The sequence below is a fragment of the Emydura macquarii genome, unplaced genomic scaffold (genome assembly GCF_026122565.2).
Source record: "Emydura macquarii macquarii isolate MOO-44397 ecotype Brisbane River unplaced genomic scaffold, CSIRO-AGI_Emac_v2 contig_2897, whole genome shotgun sequence".
NCBI classification, from domain to species: Eukaryota; Metazoa; Chordata; order Testudines; family Chelidae; genus Emydura; species Emydura macquarii.
This window is the reverse complement of record NW_027133034.1, coordinates 45242985-45268134: the sequence shown is the minus strand read 5'-3', so window position 1 is coordinate 45268134 and position 25150 is coordinate 45242985. Positions and strand designations below refer to the sequence as shown.

Genomic DNA, 25150 nt, shown 5'->3' with positions numbered 1-25150 from the left:
ATGCAGTTGCACAATGGGATAGCTACCCACAGTGCACTGCTCCTTGCGTCGATGCAAGAGCTGGTAGTGTGAATGCACTCCACTCACAGGAGGAGCATAGTGAGGACATGCGACTGCGATTTAATTACAACGGTGGCTGTATGTCGGCATAATTTGTATCAACAAAACTTTGTAGTGTAGACAAGGCCTAAGTGTTAATATCCTCTTCTGATCTCAGAATCAACAGAATACAGTGACAGACAGGAGCTTGGTTACTATATATATGTAAACACAGTGATTGTATCTACTTTCTTCCAAATTTTCTAATACAAGTCTACATTTCAAAGGTCTAGTTTAACTAACATGGCTTTGCTAGCTATTTATAAGGAATGGCTCTAATTACCATTTATATATTCTTGTAATATGTCTCTAAAGGTTGAATTTGGGTCATGTAGCCTGCCAGTTGCTTAACCCTTTCTGGCTCTGTCACAACATCAATAAAATCTTAATCTGTTATATTTTTGGATGTTACTCTCTCAAAACTTTGCAATACCAAAGAATTTTTCTTGTTCAGAATATTAACACCAGTCAAAGAAATACAGCACCATATTATGATGCATGAAGGAAACCCCTACACTTGAGATTTAACTAAAAACACCCATTATATACATGATCTGGAACAAATCACAGCTCTAATCAGACAGTCCCAAGATCTATTTAAAAAGGGCTGTATATCAGCTGATACTGTATTTACTTTCCAACATATGAGGCAGAGGCAAACAATGGTCTGTGCTAAAACGCCAGTGCACTGCACTGAAAATAATATGATCCCTTCATCTATAGTGATAGCCATACAAAATGACTCTATCCCAATTATCCACCTACCTAGCTACACCAACCATAATTTCTGCAACATTTATTGTGTGGTTACCCATACATAAAACTGCTACAAAAACACCTATGAAAATACTGACATATAAATGTTTAACCCAAAATATGCTTTCTTGCATGGATAAAACAATATCGCGCCATAATATGCATTTCAAACTGTATTGAATCTATACAAAAATATATTACTCTATGAGCACCTTTGTATCTATAAATGCCTTTGAAAACACACACAAATTCTATATTAAAAAGATAAGAGAGGAAAGGGATAAGAGAGGGAACCACAAGAGACAAGAAATTATTTTCAAATCCTGCACAAATGTATTTTCAAACTATAGCTTGAAGTTCCTAGTCGTTCATTGCCTTTTTTTTCTCAGGAGTAAAGTTTGATTCTCCAACTCTTCTAATCCAGTATTCCAGTGTAGTAGATTCTTTAAAATGTGAGGGTTTTGCACAGAATGGGCATTGCACATTGTAGCCACTGAGCTCTGTGTGTTGTTTCTGTGTTGTTTACTCGAGTGACAAGGGACTGAGGAAAGATACAGACAAAGCACAAGTGACTGATTGATTTGTGCCAAAAAGGAATATGGGATAAGGACTGCTATGGGAAGGCAAGCAAAGAGTTATTGCCTAACTAAGGCAGCATTATATGTTGGCAACAATGATCTGCAGCCCTTGAACAGCCATAGCTCAGAGCCTTAATTTGTAATAACTGCACAGCCTATAAGCCAAAGAATGTTTGGGCACCACTGCTTTAGAGAGATTCAGGAAAGAATAATAAGATTGTGAAAGTGACAAAACCAGTTAAGCATTAAGATACTGTGAAATCGATTGTTCCTCCAAGAACAACTAAATCAAATGTTAAAGGTGCTTACCTCAGACATTATTACCACACAGTATGCTTGAAACATTCTTCCTTCTCATTGATAGTAAAGGATGGATTTTATTCTCTTAAAGGAAGGCCATAAACAAAGCATCCTGACAATTACCAATATAAAGACTATAATTTAGTGTGTTTTAGTGACTAACTATAGATCGCACTTTGCTTTACCCCTGCCATGTGCATTCCCAACAAAATATACAACCTGCTCCCCTGTCAGAGGCTCCACCCTGAGCATGCTCTTTCCACTGTTGTCCCTTTGAAAAACCCATCTGCCATATACACTGCCCTTCATGAGACACCACTCATGTCAGTCCCTAGCATATATGCAACACTCCACTAAGTACTGCTTCCCTGTGAGACCTAAAGAGGATCCTTTGCCATATTTTTCTATCACACTCCTCTTTCTCTCTCTTTTTTTTTTTTTGTTTGTTTTGTTTTGTTTCCCTTAGCAGAGGAGAAAAGACCTTAAGTGGCTAATCTAATCAATTAACCTACTTATGCGGCTCCCATCAGGTTAAAATGAGAGAGCCTCCCATGTATTGATCTGGACACAGTGGCAAATGAGGACAAACACAACAATGGATTTAAGCAGCAGGCTGCAACTTTACAGACTTTACAGACTGCAACTGCTACCCATCCAGACTGTCACATGCCAGGCATTATAAGTGGTTCCAGTGCAGAGTTATAGGGCTCCTACTATATAACGTATAACTCAGGATAAACTGTCCTCAGACTACCCCTAAGACTCAGCTCACTCATCAGAGTCCTACTCCCCCCCACCCCACAACAAGGGGTCTTTTACTGCTGGGAACCATTCCTTTTATCCTTTTAATTGCACTGGAAACCAGCTGCAAGTTGTGATGAATTAACATTCTTATTAAGTACTACCACTAATTACTAAATGTATTTCTATTTAACTTAGCTATGTCTCCAGGATGTGATGAGGAAGGCAAATAACTCACTAGGCTTATGCCAACTTGGCCCCAAAAGGAAGAAAAAATTCCTTTCTGGCCTCAAAACAGCTCTGAAGCTATCTATACAGGGTAGGCAGGTGGGACTGCTGAAATAGAGTGAGAGGAGTCTCCGCACAGCCCAGACTAGAGTTTAACTCAATGGAAGAGGAGGGCAAGGGACCAATCAGTGTCCTTCCCACCAATGAGAGACTCTGGAAGGGAAAGGGCTATCCCAGTCACCACTGGTGCCATCAAGTTTTCCATCTGTTGAGATGGATGGTGACATTTGAAGGTAGAAATAACAGTAACAGTCTCTTTGTTTCGCTCCCTCTCTTGCCTCCTTCCCACTCTGTAGGAGAAATAGCTTGTTAAGTTCATATATACGCACACAAATACATATATCCATAAACTAATCTCCCCACCTCAAGTACATACAGAGAAAGAAAAGGAACTGGAGTGAGTCTTCAATAACATCATCCAACTCTCTTCCCCCTGTTAAAGACAAGCAGCAAGAGGGTGATCTTTCACAACTGATTCTCAGTGTCATCAGAGCAGCTGGATGGGGACAACCTCATATAGCCTGATCATTCCCCCCAGGAAAGAGAGATTAAAGGCTCTGTATTTCAGCAATTACAGGGGAAACCCTTTTCCCCTGCATATCGTGAACCTCTTTTGCTAGAAGTCTGTGAGCCCTATATTGAATTAAGCCTAAGTAACCTGAAAAATATATTATTTCATGTGAATAAGGACAGGCAAGAAAATATTGTATTAACCCCCCCCCCCATTTTTTTTTTTTTTTAAAGAAGATGTACGAATACCACTCCAGAATGAGTGGTCAGTGTTGCAGTGTATAAATAGCTCTAACTGAGAGCGTAACAGTAGCTCTGTCTCTGTGCTTTCAGTGAAGAGCCAGTAATCCTTACTTTGTTATACATGAATAGCTTCCTAAAATTATAATAATTATAATGTTTATATTGCTGTAATGCCCAAAATATGCTAGGTGCTGTACAAACAGAAGACTATGCAGCTCCTGCCCAGAAGTGTTTATAATTTAAATAAACAATACAGATAGACAGACAAACAAATGTACAACTAAAATGTCTGAGGTGATGTTAGATACACATCTGGGTAGTTAACTTTTTTCCTCTCTAACCTTGAACGTCCCTTCCCTTTCTCTTCGCCTTTGTCCAAGTCCCCCTCTGTCCAAGTGTTCGTTCCCAATGTGGCCATTTTCCACCTCACAGCATAGATTCAGTGTTAACATGTGACCCAGGGGAGAGAAAGGTGGCCATGTTAATAAGAATGTCAGCAGCTGGGGGCTCCCTCAGGGAAGGCCTCACCTGCCCCTCATGGCTCAGCACTTGTTGCTCCTGGATCAGAATTGTATTGTCTTTCCTCTTCTGGTTTATGATATGAGTTAGCTTTACAAAGTACCTTGTAAACAACTGAACTGTGTCAAAACTAATGTCATAGGTGTTTTTTTAAAAAAGCATTTTTTTACTCTGTTATCTAAACACAGACAATATCATTAAATCTAAAATGTGATTTTGTCTGCAGAATTCCTAAAAGTGGAGTCATTGTAAAATTAGCAATTAGGGTTGTTCAGTGAGAATATAATAAAGCAGTTTTGTTATTTTGAAACTGAAGGATTAAATAATGAGTAGGAAAGGATTCTGCATTATTTTTAATAACTCCAGTGATACATTGTCAGAACTGCACTTTAATTCTCAGTGAATATATATTGGTAACAGTATAATTGCTGCCCTTTTTAGAAGGGGGAAAAGCTAACTACCGTCTCCTGTTGATCGCACGTCATAAGAACATAAAAACGGCCATACTGGATCAGACCAATGGTCCATCTAGCCCAGTATCCTGTCTTCCGACAGTGGCCAATGCCAGGTGCTTCAGAGGGAATGAACAGACCAGGTAATCATCAAGTGATCCATCCCCTGTTGCCCATTCCCAGCTTCTGGCAAACAGAAGCTAGGGACACTTCAGAGCATGATTTTGCATCCTGCCCATCGTGGATAATAGCCATTGATGGACCTATTCTCCCCTCTGGCAAAGAGTTCCACAGGTTAAAGGAACATGAATACAAGTTTGGCAAAAAAACAAACAAATTGTCTGACAAATCTTATTTTTACCAAACTGAGCAAGAGAATCAAATCTATGTTGGCCATTCATTTTTGGGTGAAAGGTAAAGTTTTTAGCTCTTTTTAAATCGTATCCTTTTTCATTTTCTCTCCCTCACTCCCTCCTTCTTTCCCTTCTATCTGTCCTGAACCACCTCCAGTAAGTGAACGAAGCTCTTCTGCCAGAATAACTGCAATATGTTTATGTCTTTGTTTCCAACCTGAACTGAGAGAAACAGCGTAGGATTCTACCATTGTAAACAATTAAAACACAAATGCTGGGACAATTACTGTGGGGACAAAAGCCTTGTTGGCTTGTGGGGAAGGGGGAGGGCTTGTAAAAACAAAATGCCCGCTGAGGGAAGGAAAATGAAGCAAAGAGCATGAAGTCTATAGATGTTTTTAATACCCTAATAAACAGTTCCACAGCCTCATTTTCTTTGCTTTATGGTACTACTTTCTTCTTTCATCTAAACATTGTAAGCTGAAAATTGGAGTTTTTCTGCCTCTGCTGGAGGGAGTAAGAAGCTAAAACAGTGTCCTTGTTGCTGGCAATGTTTGAAAAACTCTGAGCCAGTCAGAAGTGATGTATTAGCCTATCAGAATAAGCTTTTTCTATATTCAGAAATAGCCACAGAAGCTGGGCTTCTCAAAAGAGCCAAATGCAGTTAGGTCTCTACTTGTATTGAATTTCATTAGGAGTTGTGTACCTATTCCCTTAACCTCCTTTGAAGATCCCAACTAGAATGATTTTTCAAATTCTAGCCCTCTGATTAGCTAAAGATGGGTGTCTGCTAATCACATTCAGTTGTAGAATTGCTACAAGCCCTTGGCAGCTGTGCACCGATTGAATTGGTCTCTGGTTTCTCCTTTGTTCCAGAGGTGAAATAATCTGCACCGGACCTTTATCTGGCACAGTTTACTTCCCCTTTTGTGCTAGTTCAGCTCTAATGAATATTCAGTATAGAGATTTGTATACTAGAGTCATTGATATCACTTACTGATGATTATGAAAATCAGACACTTGTGACCAAAGTACAAGGAATTGAATAATTGGGGAAATGGTCACAGTTATGCATCAATAATGATAGTGCATACCTACACTTTGATTGTCAGAGACAATTCCATTTCAGAACAATACATAATAATATGTATCCTGTTGGTTAATGCTTAAAGGCATAAAGTAAGGTATAGAACGCCTGACAAAATCAGAGATACTAGGTGGGGTGAGGTAACATCTTTTATTGGACCAACTTCTGTTGATGAAAGAGAGATGCTTTCAAGCTACATGGAGCTCTTCCGCAGGACTTTTGGCTCACAGTAATGTGAAACTTTGTGGAGTTGCATGGTTCTCTCACGTACACACACCCTCCCCCATTGAAAGTTGCAATCTAAAAAAAAAAAAAAAAAGTCTACACAGATTTTTAGTTATAATAGAGGAACCATAAATAAACATTCCAATGAATTATTGGTCATATAGTGGGAGAAATTATAAGTATTTGCATAATTACATACTGTATATGGCATGTGTCTATGCATGAAATATTAATTTACTTGATTGTTGCTTTACTCAAGCAAAAGGTTGCAGAAGTGTAAGGGTTTGATCTTCCATGACCCTTCAGGGAATGTGAGTTACCCTCAGAATGCTAGCCAAGCATACAGTCAGTCAAACTAATTAGAGGTACACTGCACTCACTTCTGCTGGAGTCTGACAGGTCCTTCTTCAGTGAGTTCTTTTTGTGGTGCAGTTAAACATTCTAACTCACAGAACTTAGAGGCAGAAATGTCACATTTCTTATCAGTTCTGAAAACTTTAATCTGACAATATCTTGTGGCTAGATTCTTCGTTCAAGGTTTCTGTGTACTATGAGGCTGTGTACTGTGAGGTTAAAAAGTTTGTATGATGTGCCATAAGAATTATTTATTCATTTTATTAACATAGCTTGTACTTTGAAACTAATTATAGTCAATCAGGGACGACAGACTAAATCTGATGTTATACATGCAGGACTGGCACTGTGACTTTCCCCAAAAGAGGACACTTGCTTTGCACTTAAAACTAAAGGGAAGGCAAAGTGATCCTCCTTTGTTTTTTTTTTTGTTTTTTTTTTTTTTAAGTAAGCCAAGGAGAGATCAGAGCTACATTTCCCTCTATTGCTAATTATTATTTCTGTTACACCTCCCTTCCCTATCCACAATTGTTTCAGTTCAAGTTAACTTATCAGGATATGCTTCATCAGAGGAATTGTGATCAAAATATGCTTTTTAAAATTTGCCTTTACATTGGAAAATAAAACCTTATCTTAGTACACCACATCACAAGTGTACTTCCAATAGGTTCTGTCCATCAGTTAATTGAACCAAATTCTGCCCTGTAACACCAGTGTAAATTAAGAGTAGCTCTATTGATTTCATAGAAATGACTTTGGATTTACGTTGGTGTAAGTGAGAGCAGAATTTGGCCCAACTATATTTATAAACTCTCAGAGCCAAATCTGTCCATTTAAAAAATTGCCTACTTCACTTTAAAATATTGGTGGATCTCTGAAGACTGCATGATTCTGCTCTTTAATATTTCATGCAACTGACAGTGACCGGGATTTTCTGATTTGCACTTCTCTCAAGCATGACCAGCCAGGGCCTCACCCTCACCCTGGCAGCAGTAGTCTTGCCTGTGCTCTTCTATTTTGAGCTGGCTCCTGCACAGGGGTGTGTGGGAGGGAAGTCTCCATGTGCTCTCTAAACCTCCCACCCTCGTGTTCACCCACACAGAGCCAGCCACAGATTGACTGTAGTTTTGCCTGCAAGTTTCTCTCATTCTGTTCTATCTGGTATTTTTAATCCTTCACTTTGCTTTTCTTCTCCCTACTCTGTTAAAACTCTTTCTCCATCTCCTTCCCAAATGCTCCCCCTGTTCCTCTGAAATTCTCTCCATTTTACCTTCCAATCGCTAGCCCTCCCCCTCCACCATTATTTCAACATTTCCATAACTTTGTCGATCTTTCCCTCATCTTTATTCTGACCCAATGTCTCTCTTCTTGTTTCCCCCTTCCTTTTTCAGATCTCTCTCCACTTTTTCTTTCCATACAACTCTCTCACGCTACCTTGTACTCCTCACAGATTTCTGTCCCCTTCTCCTTGCCCTGTGGTTTCTGCACTATAGGGCCCTCCCTGTAAAGCCTCTTACCTGCCCACAAAGGGAGGTGTAATGAAAGATTTAACCCAGTGTATCTTCATGCTTATAGACAGCTGAAAGGGGGTCATTGGGCCTCCTTTCTTCTCTCACTCAGAAGTGGGCTTCTAACTGCAGGGCTCTTCAGGGTATTTGACTAGAATTGCCCCTCAGTGTGATCTGAGCATAGAACCCGAAAAGTACAGGGCCCTATCTCTGATGTGTAGCAAGGCTGTCCCCTAAGGATGTGCTTGCCAAAACTTTCTGGAGATACTTTCCATTCCTCTGCCTCTTCAAAGCATAATATTATGTAACAAAAAATTAGAATAAAAGAAGAGTCTAATGAAATGATTTCAAATGTATTCAGTAAATGCTGTCATGGAGGAGTTGTGTTATATTTATCCTGACAACCTGTACCACTCCTCCTCCTCTTCACATGGCAATCACAGGACCCTGATGCCAACCTACCAACTGGCTTCTTTGCAGTTGCCTGAGAATTAGTGAGAAAGCTGGTTCTATTTATAAGAGCTAAAGTGATGTGAGGTTATTTGTATATACAGCATTTAAGGTTATGCTTAAATCAGATAATCTGACTCTGCAAATGGGTTTCCTGTAGAGATACTTCAAGACTTCTCCATGTATGGTATCTACGTACTTTCCTACCTCCCGTACATCCATCCCCCCTCATCACTGTAGTATCCAAATACATGCCACATCAATTAGATTTGCATGCGAAGGTCACTAGAGGATTTTGTGGAGTCTTCTGCTCCTCTCTCTTCCCTGTTTTATAGGAATTTTTCCTCGAGGTATTTAAAAGAAGACTATTTCCACATTTTGTATGTGGAGGTTACATAAAAGAGAAATTACTCTGTGGGCCCCTCTACATCCTTGCCTCCTTGTCAGAATTGTGTAGATTATTTTCTTTGTATCTTTGCTATATGGTCAGCTCTATGTATTTCTAACATTTCACACATCAGCATAATATCTAAGCAGTATTTTCCCTTCTTCACACTCTTTACTAATTCCATCCTTCTAGCCAATGGTTCTAAACTCATCAACTACTCTGCTCTTTAATCAGTCAGATGGATTACTTGAGTGACCTGAGTCATTTTCTCTCCTATTGAGACTAAGAATACTGCCTGCATGGTGCTCCCAACTCCTGCTGGCAGGGGCATCAATCATCTAGAATTGAACTCTGAACTCTAATCCCATATATAATAGAGCACCACTAACAGGCTGTCTCAGTCTGTTGTTTTTTTTGTTTATTGTTTTTAAATTCATTCTAGCTTTATTGCTGATTGGAATGAGCACAGCAGTTTATCTATGCAAACTGGGCACATGTGACAGCAAAATGGGTGTGCTCCTCACAGCACTCTGAAAATACCTAGTCTGTCTCGTACATTTGGAAACTGTTGTTAATGTTGATGATCTGTGAACATTGCTCATGACTGGCTAAGAATTGCACACATCCTATTCTTTGTTACCCTGTCTCCTGCACTCCACATCAATCCCACTTGATTGTCTTATCCAGGTGCATATTTTTTAGTTTGTCAGGACAGGAACTGACATTCTCTATATGTCTGTACAGTGTCTAGGAATACGAGGTACCAATGTTTGGGCTAGCTTGGTGCTACTATAATATAAATTTTAAATAAATAAATAAAATAAGGACTTATTTGTTTTCTGCAACAACTCTCAAAGTTGGACCACAAGAAAAATTATGTTGAAATTTTCATAGTGACTTTGATTTAGTTAATTTCTGTGCTTTAACTACGTAAAAATTTGTGTTAAAAGCACAGAGATAGATACTTTGGGAAGGCCTGAGCTTCAGAATATACTAGAACTGTGTGTCTTGTCATGAAAGATTAAATCACTGTAAAATTTTAAATTTGCCTTTGGAAAATTCAGAATTTCTATGAGCAATTCATTTTTAATTAAAAAAATTCTTTTTGTGATAATAAAGTGAATGGCAGTGAAAAACCTCATTTGGTGTTGTATGACAAAATATTCTGATTTCTGACAAGTGTGGCTATTTAAGTGAAGTCTATATACCAGCAAATCATCCAAATGCAAACTAATCTCCTATCAACAGAAAATAGAAAATACTAGGGAAAATCCATGTTGTGATATATCACATATACATTCATTATATTAACAGGTAATACACCAAGTAAAAAGTGAGAGGATTTGTTGGAAAAAAGACTTCTAAAATTATAGGTTTAGCAATTAGTGATTAAAGGCGTCACACTGAATATTACCGACACTTTTACTATTCACCTCTCTCTCAATATATTTTAAATGTATCAAATTATCTACCTACACCTTATATTGGGCCCATCACCATGGCATCTGAGTACCTAATCAGATCATTTTATTAACACAAGTAGCAAAATAGAAATAGAGAAGCCCTCTGTTTGTTTGAATTTTACCTTTGTTTTACCGCTTCAAAATGATAAAATGAGATAAATGTGCTGTCATAGGAAAAATACTGAAAAATAAGAACATGGGGAAATGTAAGAACGGGGAGGAGGAAAGGTAAAATCTTATGAAATCAGTATCTATGGAAAAGAAAGCTACTGAACATAAATTACATCAAATATCTTTAATACAAAAAAATGCCTTTTTTTTTTTTTTTTTAAACAATCTACCTGCTTCTTAGATATAAACAATTTCCTCAATTAGACACTGGATAGCTGCATGGCAGTTGTTTCTGAGATACCTACATAAATGGCTTGATTCACCTTGGTTGGTGCAGAAAGAGGCAAAGAGGTGGGAGCTAGCGCATGGCAGAGCAGGTATATCGTTATTTAGTAGTTTAACACAGACAGTGAGTCTAGAGCTGCAAAAGTTATACAGATGTGGGGCCTGATCCAAAGTCCATTGCAGTCAATGGAAACAGCTTCATTGAGTTCCATGGGCTCTATAAAGAGTGACCATGCCTCAAAGAGCTTAAGTTTAAAAGATAGGCTTTGACAATTAGCCCTGAGGAAGGCCATCTTCCTTTGGGGATTGTGCAGGGGATGGCAACTTTAAATTGTGCTCACTGTGGCACAAGAGTTCTGCCAACAGTTTCTGCTCCAAGGATGACAATGCCATCCCCTAGCCACCCTGACTTCTCCCTATCAGGGCCACCCACTTTAGAGGCGGTGCTGGTTGGCTGCAGGCCACCTTAATGAAGGGGCTGGGATTTGTAGTTGTCTTACAATGCCAGAAACCCCTTTCAGGTGGACTTGCCACTGCTGAGGTCCCTGCAGAAGCCAGCAGCATCCAAGGAGAGAGCTAGCCCTGAAAGCAAGTGTGTTCATTCTGCACTTCACAACAAATAGATTTTTCCAGCTCTCTTAGGAGTGCCATCTTGTGGAAATTTCTATTGATCCATAGAAGAGTAGTTTGTTTCCAGGCTATACTGCAATTGGGTATTTAAACAGGAGTTAAACCAGCAATGCAGTATGTTAGCTTACTGCACCTGACATTCACACATGATGATTTTCCATCCTGGTTCATAAATTAAAATAAAATACTATATCTATTTTTTTTGAAAGATTATTCTAGATGTAGTAGAACAAATTTAACGACAGTAGGAATTATTTTATAATGGAAATAATTGATTCATTGTGATTTTAAAAACATATACTTTGGACAGCAAAAGTTTGACCAACTCTGGTTGATATCTACATAGCAGGTGAAATCCTGGCTTTATTGAAGTAAATGGAAAAACAGCCCCATTGACTTCCATAGGTCAAGATTTCACCCAGCATGTTAAAGGAAGGCGGTCAGATCTTGGTCATCCTTTCTGTATAATGCTGATTCCTTAGGTAGATGACTACCAAAGGTGCTTCACATTCCTAGCTTCTGTCATAGATTATCCACCATCATAACAGACAACAAATTTGATATGTTGTTAATAATAATTAGTGGCAGCTTAAACCTTGGCAAAACCTTTTAAGGCCTTTTCTTTGATTAATCTTCCATAGTCTTAAAATAATGTAAATCCCACATGGTTTTTCCTTAAAGGCCTTCAGAACAAAATATTAACATCCAATAGCTATATTCCATATGCTTTCTTCTTAGCACCTTCTTCCATGCCACTTCTTGCACATGAAATTCTCCCCATTTGCCTCTGTCTCCCTGTTCAAAACACTCTTAAAAGACATTTCTGATGACCAAACCACCAAGAATAGAAAATGTACTTTAAAAAACAAACAAAATGCACCACCTGGAGTTTGTGGTCCTTAGTTCTGTGTATCATCTGTGTTGAAATGTATGCTCTTTTAGGGCCTGATCCTGCATCCCTCATTCATTCCAATAGTCCTTTCCACTACATCTGGGCAAATACTGCAGAAAAAGCATTTGCAAACATTAATTGATATAAAAATTACAAATTAGCTTTGACTATGGTCAAAGTAAAAATATGAGACAACTATCATAGGAGGGAGATGTCTGAGGTCGTGCAAATGGATGACAGAAAGGTATACAAAAGAGCAAAAGGCTGTCTGAAAAAATGCCATCTATACTCTTAACCAGCACCACCAAATGAAATGTTACAAGAGTTTCAATAACTTTGCTGCTGCTGCGCGTGCTTCTATTTCTGTTCCCATGGAAACAGGTGGTGAAGTGCCGCAAACATAAGAGGATTGAGAGTGACACTGTATAATAAATATATTGATTAATGAAGATTTTGGTTTTAGTTCCCACTTCCAAATGTTTGCATTTAGCTCCCGTGCAAATGTTTGGAAGAGCTCCTCTCCACCTATGGACCAAAAACCCACCTTCAACTCCACCTTTAAAATTCATTTATTTCATGAATCTTTCCTTCACTGAATATACACAGAGTGTTTCTACTTATTCTTGTGCTTAAACTGTAACATCTGCCTGAGTTAGATTGTAAGCTCTTCGTGCATGAACCCTGTCTTTTTTATTATTTATTATTTGTATTAGTATAGCACCTAGCAACCCTAGTCAGGGTCCAGGACCCCTTGTGCTATGTGCTGTACAAAAAGATGGTCCCTGCCCCAAAGAGCTTACAATCTAAGTATAAAACATGAGACAACAGATGGATACAAACAGTGGAGTACAAGAAACAATGAGACAGTCTTGGTCAGCCTGATATGCTGTGATCTCAGCTCACAAGCAGCCCTAACCATTGTCAAGTTTTTTGTAGGCATCATGGTAAAGAAGAGTTTTAAGGAGAGGTATGAAGGATGATAATGAGGTAGCTTTGTGGATGTGTATGAGGAACTCCTCCCAAGTGTGAGGGGTAGCATGGGAGAAAGCATGAAGGTGCCTGTTTGAAAAGGTAATAACAGGACAATGAATACTGACATGGGCTGATCAGAGGTGGGAGCTGACCTGTCAATAATGAATGAGAGATGACGGAGGTTACAAATACAGAAATAGAGCATAAATCAGACCTGGCACAAACATGAGTGATTAACTGGTTTAACAAAGAAACTTGTCTTCAGTATAATGTCAGATACATATGAAATGTTATTCTACGATGACCCTCCAGTGATCTTCTAAAGACTTTCAAGATGTGCTACAATCTTATAATATAGTAATTTTATTTCAGTGGGGCAGGGGAAGACACTCCATTGCAGACTAGGCCACAGTCTTACCACAGATTAGTTGGGGGGAGAGAAAATCAGAAGCCTACCAAGTAGAGGGGTACAGAGATGTAATTAAGTTCCTGTGTGAGGTAAAACATATGAAGATTTTGGTTATCTTCTCCAGAGGTTTCGGGGTAACAGAAATGGCCAGCTTTAAGGATCTTAATGTTGATTTTCAATAAGTCTTGAAGCACTGGGGATGATCCAGAAGACTGGAAAAAAGCTAATATTGTGTCAGTTTAAAAAAAGGGTAAATGGGATGACCCAGGTGATTATAGTTCTGTCAGCCTGACATTGATCCTGGGCAAAGTAATGGAGTGGCTGATACGGGACTTGATTAATAATAAATTAGAGGATAGTGTAATTAATGCAAATCATGCAAATCAACATGAACTTATGGAAAACAGATCCTGTCAAACTAACTATCTTTTTTTTTTTAATGGGATTACAAATTTGGTTGTAAAAGTAATAGGGCTGATGTAATAGATTTCTGTAAGGCATTTGATGTGGTACTATATGACATTTTGATTTAAAAACTATAACGATAAAAAGTTAACATGACACAAATTAAATGGATTAAAAACTGGCTAAGTGATTGGTCTCAAAATGTAATTATAAGCAGGGAATCATCCTCTATTGGGCGTGTTTCTACTGGAGTTCCACAGGATTGGTTTTTGGCCCTAGGCTATTTAACACTTTTATTTAATGAGCTGGAAGAAAACATAAAATCACTGGTAAGGTTTGCAGATGCCACAAAAATTGGAGGAGTGGTAAATAATGAAGAACACAGGTCACTGATTCATTGATCTGGATCGCTTGGTAAACTAGGAGCAAGTAAAAATAAGTGTTTTAATATGGCTAAATGTAAATATATACATCTAGAACAAACAATGTAGGCCATACCTATAGGATGGGGAGTCTATTCTGGGAAACAATTACTTTGAAAAAGATGTGTGGTTGTGGTGGATAATCAGTGGAACATGAGCTCCCAACGTAATACTCTGGCCAGAATAGCCAATTGTAATCCTTGGATGCTCAAACAGGGGAATCCCAAGTAGGAGCAGAGAGGTTATTTTGCCTCTTTATTTGGCACTTTTGCTACCACTGCTGGAATACTGTGTCCAGTTCTGGTGCACACAATTCAAGAAGGATGTTGATAAATTGGAGAGGTTTCAGGAAAAAGCCACAAAAATGATTAAAGGATTAGAAAACATGCCTTACAGCGATGGACTCAAAGAGAAGGTTTAGGGGTGACTTTATTAGTGTCTAAGTATTTAGATGGGGGAAAATATTTAATAGTGGATTTTTCAGTCTAGTAGAAAAAAGTATAACAGGACCCAGTGGCTGAAAGCAGAAGCTAGATAAATTCGGACTGGAAATAAGGCATACATTTTTGATGGTGAGGGTAATTAACCATTAGAACATTTACCAAGGGTCATCATGGTGGATCCTGCATCACTGACAACTTTTAAATCAAGATGAGATGTTTGACTAAAAGATGTGGTCTAGGAATTATTTTGGGACAATTATATGGCCTGTTATACAGGAGGTCAGACTAGATGATCACAGTGGTCCCGTCTGGTCTTGGAATCTATGACTCTAGCAGAACTTTCACAAAATTATTCTCCAGAAGATAACGGGGCAGTTCCTCAGGTGGTATAAATTGTCATAGCTCCATTGATTTAAGAGGAGCTATGACAGTTTGCACTGGTTGAAGATCTGCCTCAAAGTCTGTTGCATCATAGATTACCTGGAGTTTTGCTGGGAATAATATGACTGTCAGACTCCTGTCTCTTATCCCATCTAAGAGAGAGATAATCTTTCCACCAAAGGAAAATAATGTTTTATGCCTTTGACTATTGAGAAGGGTTCAAATATTTTTTCTTTATCCAGTGCCACTGCTCTGAGGATAAAACATTTGCGGAATAGTGAATAAATTCCAAATCTGTTTTTGTTTGCTCATTCATGACATTTTCAAACTAGCAGCATCAATTAAATGCAAGAGATCAAGTTCAAATGACAATAGTAATAATTAACATTTACCATTAAAACATCTTAAAGCACTTCACAAATGTAAACTGTGGCAGGCAGCCGACCGCCCCCTAGTGGGTCTCACGCTTTGGTTGCTTGTAGTGGGTCAGGGCGTCTCTAGTCACCCCGTCTTCCCCGAGGAGGGGGTAGGGACCTGGGCCTACCCGCTCCTCCGGGTCCCAGCCCAGGGGCCCTATGAGAAGCAGCTAGGTGCTGCTGGCACCATGTTCCCAACTGCACTTCTCTTCCCCAGGCTAATTTTCCCCCTCCTTCTAGCTTCTTGAGCCTGGTACCTTTCTCCAGCCTGTTCCTCCACAGGATCTCTGCACTTTGGTCTGTTCCTCCTTGCAGCACTCCCACTCCTCCCAGCTCATGCACTGTCTGTTTGGGGCGGAGGGCTTTTATGGAGCACCTGGCTGGTCCTTAATTGGCTCAGCTGCTCCTAATTGCCCCCTAACGAGACTCAGCTAATCTGCAGGGAACAGAGCTCTGAGCATTCTGAGGCTTACGTATCTGCCATAAATCACTTTCCTACAGCTTTCTGCCCTCGCTATATCACAAAACATTATTATTCCCATTTTACAGATGGGGAAACTATGGAATAGAGATGTAAAGTGATTTGCTGAATGTCAAACAGCAAATAAGTAGCAGAGCAGGGTATAGAATACACTAACACAGACAGTATTGTATCCTGTATTGTATCCCACCCAATCCTGTATTGTATCCACTACAATAACTCTGTTCTGTAAACTTTCTTAAATGTAAAAAAGACAAATGCAAAAAGCAAAGCAAAAATCACAGATAATATATTTTGATTTATTCATTCAAAATCTTTAAGATAAATAGAATAAAATCATTTTCTTTTTAGGATTTTGAACTAAACAATGAGATGAAAATGAATGTTCTAAATTTGCTGGAAGAAGTTTTGAGAGACCCAGACCTTCTACCACAAGAAAGAAAAGCTACAGCAAATATACTGAGGTAAAGATGTTTATATGAATTTAATTGAATTTAATTGTAAACCATATTATGAAAAGTAAAGAAATCAGTAGCTTTATTTTGGAAGGATCACAAAGTGCTTACCAACTGAAATACAAACCATAACTTTACATCTATCAATGAAATGCATCCACCTCTGGGGTAAAATGTGGCAATTGCTTAACAGAATATAGCAACATTGCATAAGAATCAGATAATATAACAAGTAGAAACTGCAAGGCGGATTGAGGAGAATTTAGGTATGCATAATATAATTATCCAATTTGGTGAAAACTATTGTGTGATTTTTGTTAATCACAACAAGCAGTCTGGACATAAGATTTACAATTCATCTGGAAATGTACATCTCCAGAATCACATAACAAACATCATGTAGGGGATTGGTTCTGTATTCACTCAAAGGGGAGGGTGAATAATCAACGCCCGTTCTTAAAGTATCTAGATGTTCCTTTGAGGTCTCCTATCCAAATGATGAGCAGCTCAACCTGACAGCCTAATGTAATATAAAAGATTAAAGAAAAAAGATATTACTTATACTTTGTGGTGTGCTGATAGCCATGACAAAAGTTACTTAGGTGGGTTTTAGGGGTAAATGATTGGTTAATTAATTATCATAAAATAAAAGGCATAAGAGTTTATCCATAGTTAAGGCTAGTTAGGGATAAAATTGAGTGAAATTACAAAGCTGGAATGTATTGTAATGTCAAAGGAAAAACAACTAGCTGATATGTATTAATGTATGCAATTTCAATCAATCAGTGTGGTGGGAATGATATACATTTTATAGGAAAGTAGCTGATTTATATGTACATTTTGTTAAATTAGAAAGGAAGAATTAAGAGTAGAAAGTTGGAGAAGGAAGATATGAAAAATACAGAACAATCAAGTACGTGCCTCAGCAGCTTCATAGAGTTCTAGAAAATATTACTGCCAGAAAGTCAATAGAAGTGCAATAAATATTTGCTTGAATTCTCTGAGAACAGTGGACAAATTTCCACCTCACATATTTATGTGAAAAGAAACAAGTCAGAAAATGAGTGGGAAGTTGACTTGTTGGATAAAAACTGATTGAAGGGCAAAAATAGGACACTAAGAAATACGCCTTTTAAGATGAGAAATTGTTCCTGCATGTTAGAAAGGTGTCAGTTCATTTTTTCACATAAGTAAAAAAAACATAAAACCCTTGTATAATATATTGTATAAGTAACATATAATATTACTGGAAATAAGAATTGCACAATTATTTTTACTTGGATGAAACAGCAAGCAAAGAGAACCTGAAGCTTAAGGAAGAAGGATGTAACCGATTGTAGTACAATAAGTTTTAATAATGCATCTATAAGCAAAGAATACAAAGGATACCAAGATGCTGGAAGAGTTACTCTGAAACTCTTAAAGATCTTAGCCAAATACAGGACTTAAGGAGAAGAGAATGAAGTGCTATTGACAGAGAGATGGGATAAATTTGTACATTGAAGACATGCACATCTATCAAGTTGGTACATAATACATTAGTTGTTCCTTCCAAAAAGTACAATGGCAAAAACTATGTTTCAACTGTTTGTGAGCAAATTCCTCCCTTTCCAACTTTGCTCTGTTGCTCCTTTAGATTGCATGTATTTACCTATTTACATGCTTTTCTGTGGCGCTTATTACTGCAATTTCTGTCTGAGCATCTCATATCGATTAATGAATAAAGCTGGTCAAAACATTTTCATTAAACATTTTTTGATGAAAAATGGTTTTTGACCATAATGAATTTTCATGACAAATGTTTATTTTGGTAAACATGTTCCAGTTTTCCAACAATAAAATATGAAAACTAAAAAATTACCATTTTTAAAAATGTAAACATTTTTAGTATTTTAATAGGAAAAAAAGCTGGCAGGAGAGAGAAAACATGGAGAGAAAGGGACAGCAAGGCCAAAAAACAAAATATTTTGTGGAATGACCATTTTATTGGAAAATTCAAAAAAAAAAATTTTGAACAAAACAAATTCTTCATTTTGTTCATTCTTTTGCAGAAAACATATATCATTTATTGACCATCTCTATTAATTAATTTATCTTCACATCACCATCCTGAGCTATGGAAGTATTATCTCCTCCGTTTTACAAGTAGGGAATCCAGACGTAGATATATTAAGTAATTTACCCAGCATCACATAGGGAGCCTGTCACAGAGCCAAGAAGAGATTCAGATTTCCTGAGTTCCAGTCCACTGCCATAACTGCAGACCCAGCATTCCTCTCCTTTCTGTATCTATAATCCACCTTCACTCCTTACCTATCAGGTCTTTCAAACTAAGCAGTCAGACCTGGTATCACCTTTGATGGGAGAGTCTCAAGTGGTGTTGGTGGTTCAGTATGTGTCATTATTCCATCTAAGAGCACTAATGACACAGCATGGTTTCAAAGGACACTGGGTGCTGTATGTTCTTTCAAACGAGGTGTGAAACCAAGGTCCTGGCTAATTGTGGTTATTAAAAAGCCTGTGTTACTTTTCATAAGGATAGTAGGAGTACTATATCTACTTGTCCTGGCTAGTTCCTACACGGGCTGTTCACATATGTCTAATTACATTCCTCCGTAGTTTTAATAGAAAATGATGTTCTTAATTTCCTCTAAAAAGCAGTTGTAGAGTATGGCTATTCTGTGTTGTTGAACAGATGCTCTGCTTCACTCTACAGGTGACTTTGTTTCAGCAGTGGTTGAAATTATTCTTTCTACAGCCTAAATGTGTGTTTATTATATATGCATAGTACTTTGGGACCTTTCAGGATGAAAATTGTGGCATCATGTAAGATTATCATGTTCATAATTTAAATTGGTGTTCCATTGCAGTCAATAGAATATCAGAATGTAATATGCAAATAAAAAGTGCTGTAACCTAAAATGTAGCCATCCCACAAGATCTTGCATCGCATAAGCTTTGTAATCTGAAACACCTCATCTATGTGTTCAGCTACAAATGTATGTATTTGAAAGACATGCATGGTAGCAATCAACTGGATAAGAGAAAGTCACTTGTCAAGATTTTATATGTCTGAATAGCCTCAGCAATCCTGTGAAACAGAAAGTATCAGAGCAATTCTGATTTTGCTCAAAAATCATTCATCCAGGATAAATAAAACACAAGGATGTGTCATATATCTTAACTCAGAGGGATGAAATCTGACTCTTAATTCACCTGAATAAAATCTGTTTCTAGCTCTTAGGAGCAGTTTCTAAGACTCATAGAAGTCCTGCAGTTACATCCCGTGTAACATTTTCTAAAATGCTATGTGGTAACTGGGAAGAGAACATAAAAGCTGACTGACTAATCAAAGATGTTTCCTTTTCTGAAGACTTGTGTGCCTGGCTGTTGTCATCTGCTAATGAAACAAGGATGAGCATTCCATCACTCATTCACAAGTCTAAATTTGTAGGTACATGTTTAAAATCAAGCTATCTGTGTGCTTTAAAACCTGCTTTAAAGTTTCCAGTCCTCACGTGTGCAAATGCAAAAGTTCAAGTTCTCTGCTTCCGATTGTAAGATTGTTTTCAGGCTCTCTGCACAGGTACTATAGCGGAGAATGATTTGGAAGACTCATCTGAGGGAATGGATCAGAAGGAGACCCTGTGGATCAGAAGGCAAGGGATGCATTGTCCTAGGGATGAGGGTTCCACGACCACCATTCCCAAGAAGAAGAGAAGGGTGATGGTGGTCAGGGACTCCCTCCTAAGGGGGACGGAGTCATCTATCTGCCGTCCGGACCGGGAAACAAGAGAAGTGTGCTGCTTGCCTAAAGCTATGATTCAGGATGTGACGGAGAGACTGTCAAGACTCATCAAGTCCTCAGACTGCTACCCCTTCCTACTTCTCCACGGGGGCACCAACGACACTGCCAAGAACGATCTTGAGCGGATCACTGCGGACTATGTGGCTCTGGGAAGAAGGATAAAGGAGTTTGAAGCGCAAGTGGTGTTCTCATCCATCCTCCCTGTTGAAGGAAAAGGCCCAGGTAGGACCGTCGCATTGCGGAAGTAAATGTGTGGTTACGCAGGTTGTGTGGGAGAAAGGGCTTTGGATTCTTAGATCATGGGATGTTGTTCCAGGAAGAAGGATTACTAGGAAGAGATGGGATTCACCTAACGAAGAGAGGGAAGAGTATCTTCGCAGACAGGCTGGCTAACCTAGTGAGGAGGGCTTTAAACTAAGTTCGATGGGGGACGGAGACCTAAGCCTGAAGGTAAGTGGGGAAGTGGGACACCACAAGGAAGCAGAAGGAGGAGGGTGCAACAGGGGCAGCCCCCTGATTCATACTGAGAAAGTAGGGCAACCGGCTAGTTATCTCAAGTGCCTATACACAAATGCAAGAAGCCTGGGAAACAAGCAGGAGGAATTGGAAGTTCTGGCACAGTCAAGAAACTATGACATGATTGGAATAACTGAGACTTGGTAGAGAAACTCACACAACTGGAGAACTGTCATGGATGGGTATAAACTGTTCAGGAAGGACAGGCAGGAGCGAAAGGGTGGAGGAGTTGCATTGTATGTAAGAGAGCATTATGATTGCTCTGAGCTCCAGTATGAATCTGGAGATAAGCCAGTTGAGAGTCTCTGGGTTAAGCTTAGAAGCAAGAACAATAAGGGCGATGTGGTGGTGGGTGTCTGTTATAAACCACAAGACAGGAGGACGAGGTAGATGAGGCTTTCTTCAGTCAACTAGGGAAGAAAGTTTCCAATTCACAGGACCTGATTTTCATGGGGGACTTCAATCACCCGGACATCTGCTGGAAGAGCAATACAGCAGAGCACAAACAAACCAGGAAGTTTTTGTATAGTGTTGCAGACAACTTCCTGGTGCAAGTGCTGGAGCAACCAACTAGGGGCCATGCTTCTCTTGACCTGCTACTCACAAACAGGGAAGATTTGGTAGGGGAAGTAGAAGTTGGTGGCAACCTAGGCAGCAGTAACCATAAGATGGTCGAGTTCAGGATCCTGACAAAAGGAAGAAAGGAGAACAGCAGAATACAGACCATGGACTTCAGAAAAGCAGACTTTGACTCCCTCAGGGAGCTGATGGGCAGGATCCCCTGGGAGGCTAGTATGAGGGGGAAAGGAATCCAAGAGAGCTGGCTGTATTTTAAAGATACCTTATTGAGGGCACAGGAACAAACCATCCTGATGTGCAGAAAGAATAGCAAATATGGTAGGTGTCCAGCTTGGCTTAACAAAGAAGTCTTTGGTGAACTTAAACACAAAAAAGAAGCTTACAAGAAGTGGAAGCTTGGTCAGATGACTAGGGAGGAGTATAAAAACACTGCTCGAACATGCAGGAATGAAATCAGGAAGGCCAAAGCACAATTAGAGTTGCAGCTAGCAAGGGACGTGAAGCGGAACAAGAAGGGTTTCTACAGGTATGTTACCAACAAGAGGAAGATTAGGGAAAGTGTGGGCCCCTTACAGAATGGGGGAGGCAACCTAGTGACAGAGGATGTGGAGAAAGCTGAGGTACTCAATGCCTTTCTTACCTCTGTCTTCACAGACAAGGTCAGCTCCCAGACTGCTGCACTGGGCGGCACAGAATGGGAAGGAGGTGAACATCCCGCAGTGCTGAAGGAACAGGTCCAAGACTATTTAGAAAGATTGGACATACACAAGTCCATGGGGCTGGATGCAATGCACCCAAGGGTGCTGAGGGAGTTGGCTGATGGGATTTCAAAGCCATTGGCTATTATCTTTGAAAGCTCATGGCAACAGGGGGAGGTCCCTGATGACTGGAAAAAAGCAAATATAGTGCCCATCTTCAAGAAAGAGAGGAAAGAGGATCCAAGGAACTACAGACTGGTCAGCCTCACCTCAATCCCTGGAAAAATCATGGAGCAGGTCCTTAAGGAATCCATTTTAAGGCACTTGGAAGGTAGTAAGGTGATCAGGAACAGTCAACATGGATTCACCAAGGGAAAGTCATACCGGACCAACCTGATTGCTTTCTGTGACGAGGTGACTGCCTCTGTGGATGTGGGGAAAGCGGTGGATGTGATATGCCTTGACTTTAGCAAAGCTTTTGATACGGTCTGTCACAGTATTCTTATCAGCAAGTTAAAGAAGTATGGGTTGGATGAATGGACTATAAAATGGATAGAGAACTGGCTAGAGCATAGGGCTCAACGAGTAGTGATCAATGGCTCCATGTCTAGCTGGCAGCCGGTCACAAGCGGAGTGCCCCAGGGGTCGGTCCTGGGGCCGGTTTTGTTCAACATCTTCATTAAGTGGTAGATACCCTGGAAAAGATACCCTGGAAAAGACCTAAACAAACTGGAGGATTGGGCCAAAAGAAATCTGTTGAGGTTCAACAAGGACAAGTGCAGAGTCCTGCACTTAGGACGGAAGAATCCCATGCACAGCTACAGATTGGGGACCGACGAGCTAGGCAGCAGTTCTGCAGAGAAGGACCTGGGGGTAACAGTGGATAAGTAGCTGGATATGAGTCAGCAGTGTGCCCTGGTTGCCAAGAAGGCTAATAGCATATTGGGCTGCATTAATAGGAGCATTGCCAGCAGATTGCAGGAAGTGATTATTCCCCTCTATTCGGCATTGTTGAGGCCGCATTTGGAGTATTGTGTCCAGTTTTGGGCCCCCCATTACAAAAAGGATGTGGACAAGTTGGAGAGAGTCCAGCGGAGGGCAACAAAATGATTAGGGGGCTGGAGCACAAGACTTATGAGGAGAGGCTGAGGGAACTAGGCTTGTTTATTCTGCAGGAGAGAAGAATGAGGGGGGATTTGATAGCAGCCTTTAACTACCTGAAAGGGGGTTCCAGGGAGGATGGAGCTAGGCTGTTCTCAGTGGTGGCAGATGACAGAACGAGGAGCAACGGTCTCAAGTTGCAGTGGGGGAGGTCTAGGTTGGACATTAGGAAAAAGTTTTTCATGAGGAGGGTGGTGAAGCACTGGAATGGGTTACCTAGGGAGGTGGTGGAATCTCCATCTTTAGAGGTTTTTAAGCTGCGGCTTGACAAAGCCCTGGCTGGGATGATTTAGCTGGGGTTGGTCCTGCTTTGAGCAGGGGGTTGGACTTGATGACCTCCTGAGGTCCCTTCCAACTCTAATATTCTATGATTCTATGATTGTGGGCATGTACTTTTTAACTTACTTCCATTCTGCACTGGCAAGAACTTGTGAGTTCAAATATTGTCAGTACAGCACCTGACTCTTGGGAAAGATCCTGTGCAACAAACCAAAGCCCAGAACCCTCTCAAAATCTCTGTCCATTAGAAGTTGAGCTAGTGAAATGTTCCATGTGAGGCCATCTGCGGAGCTGTGGCCCAACATACACCCTCATCAGCTGGAGCAACAAGATGGAGCTCCCTCTGGTCCTTCAACTTGTTATCTTCTTGGCTGATTCAGAGTTGGAACTGACTCTAGGCCTTTCTTTGTAAGCTCAACTTTGGGATGCCCTGAAATCAATAACCAGGAAATCATCACTGTCATGAGGGTTTGTGTGGTCTGATAGGCTGAAGGGGGCCTCTGACGGAATACTGAAACAATTTTCATTGGGATCAAGAAACACACAGAAGAAAAAGAGGACATGGAGCCATCATTCTCTGGACTCCCATTTTCCCCCTAAGAAATACAGAGGTAAGGGCCAGGTAGGCACCAATGTTCTCTAGTGCGAAAGTGCAAAATTGCAATGGTCTTAGTGCGGACAGCTTGATTCAAGCATTCCGTGTGCTAAAAATTAAATTATTGCTTGTGGTGTGAAGGAAGGACTAGTGCTGTGTAAGGGTTTCCTCTTCCCTGGTGTCCTGAGGTAGCTGTTCCACACTGGCGCCATTCCTGATACCATGCCTCGTTCTGGCAGCAGTTCAAGAGAAAGATTCTTTGCACTCCTCCCCCCATCTGAAGGAGTGTTCTTTCTGTTCTTAGTCTCTGAAGACTACAATTCTTGTGGCAGTGACAACCAAGGTTATGTTTCTTTTGACCAAGAAAATAGGTAAATTCCAGGCTTCAATGGCTGACCTCCTTAGTTGCATCAGGATAAGGTGGTATTATGTCCTTAACCTAAATTTCTCCCTGGAGTGATCACTGATTTTCATCTAAATCAAACTACTAATGTGCCTGTTTTGTACAATTCACTACAATGGGAGGTTAGGTTACATGATTTGGGTGCTTAAGAGGGTCCTTAGCTACTACTATAATAGAACAAAACTATTCCTTGTGTCCCCTGAACTGTTCATAACGTTAAGTGGCAGGATTAGGAAATAAACAATTTCCTCACAATATTTGGTTAAATGGATTAAGTCTTGTACAGAAAAACACTCTAAGTCCTAAGTGCCAGAACATGATCAGCTAGGTGTAAAATAGCTTTTAGGGCCTGTTCCATTATAGAAATATGTAGAGCTGCTACCTGGTAGTCCATCCTTTGATGTAGCATTATGCTCTTGCTCTTGGCCTCAGTTTGGGAGAGCAATCATTGTCCAATTCATCTTTTCCCCATGCCCACCTTTTTAGAGAGTTGTT

The 25150-nt window shown here is 39.8% G+C and overlaps 1 protein-coding gene across 1 annotated transcript in view; it reads left to right on the top strand.

Moving 5' to 3' along the window:
- RASGRF2 (Ras protein specific guanine nucleotide releasing factor 2) overlaps positions 1 to 25150 on the top strand; it is a 183517-nt gene that overhangs the window by 139830 nt on the left and 18537 nt on the right. The window contains exon 19 of the mRNA XM_067568794.1: positions 16513 to 16625. Coding sequence (XP_067424895.1) covers positions 16513 to 16625 — 113 coding nt within the window. The remainder of the gene's footprint in view (positions 1 to 16512; positions 16626 to 25150) is intronic.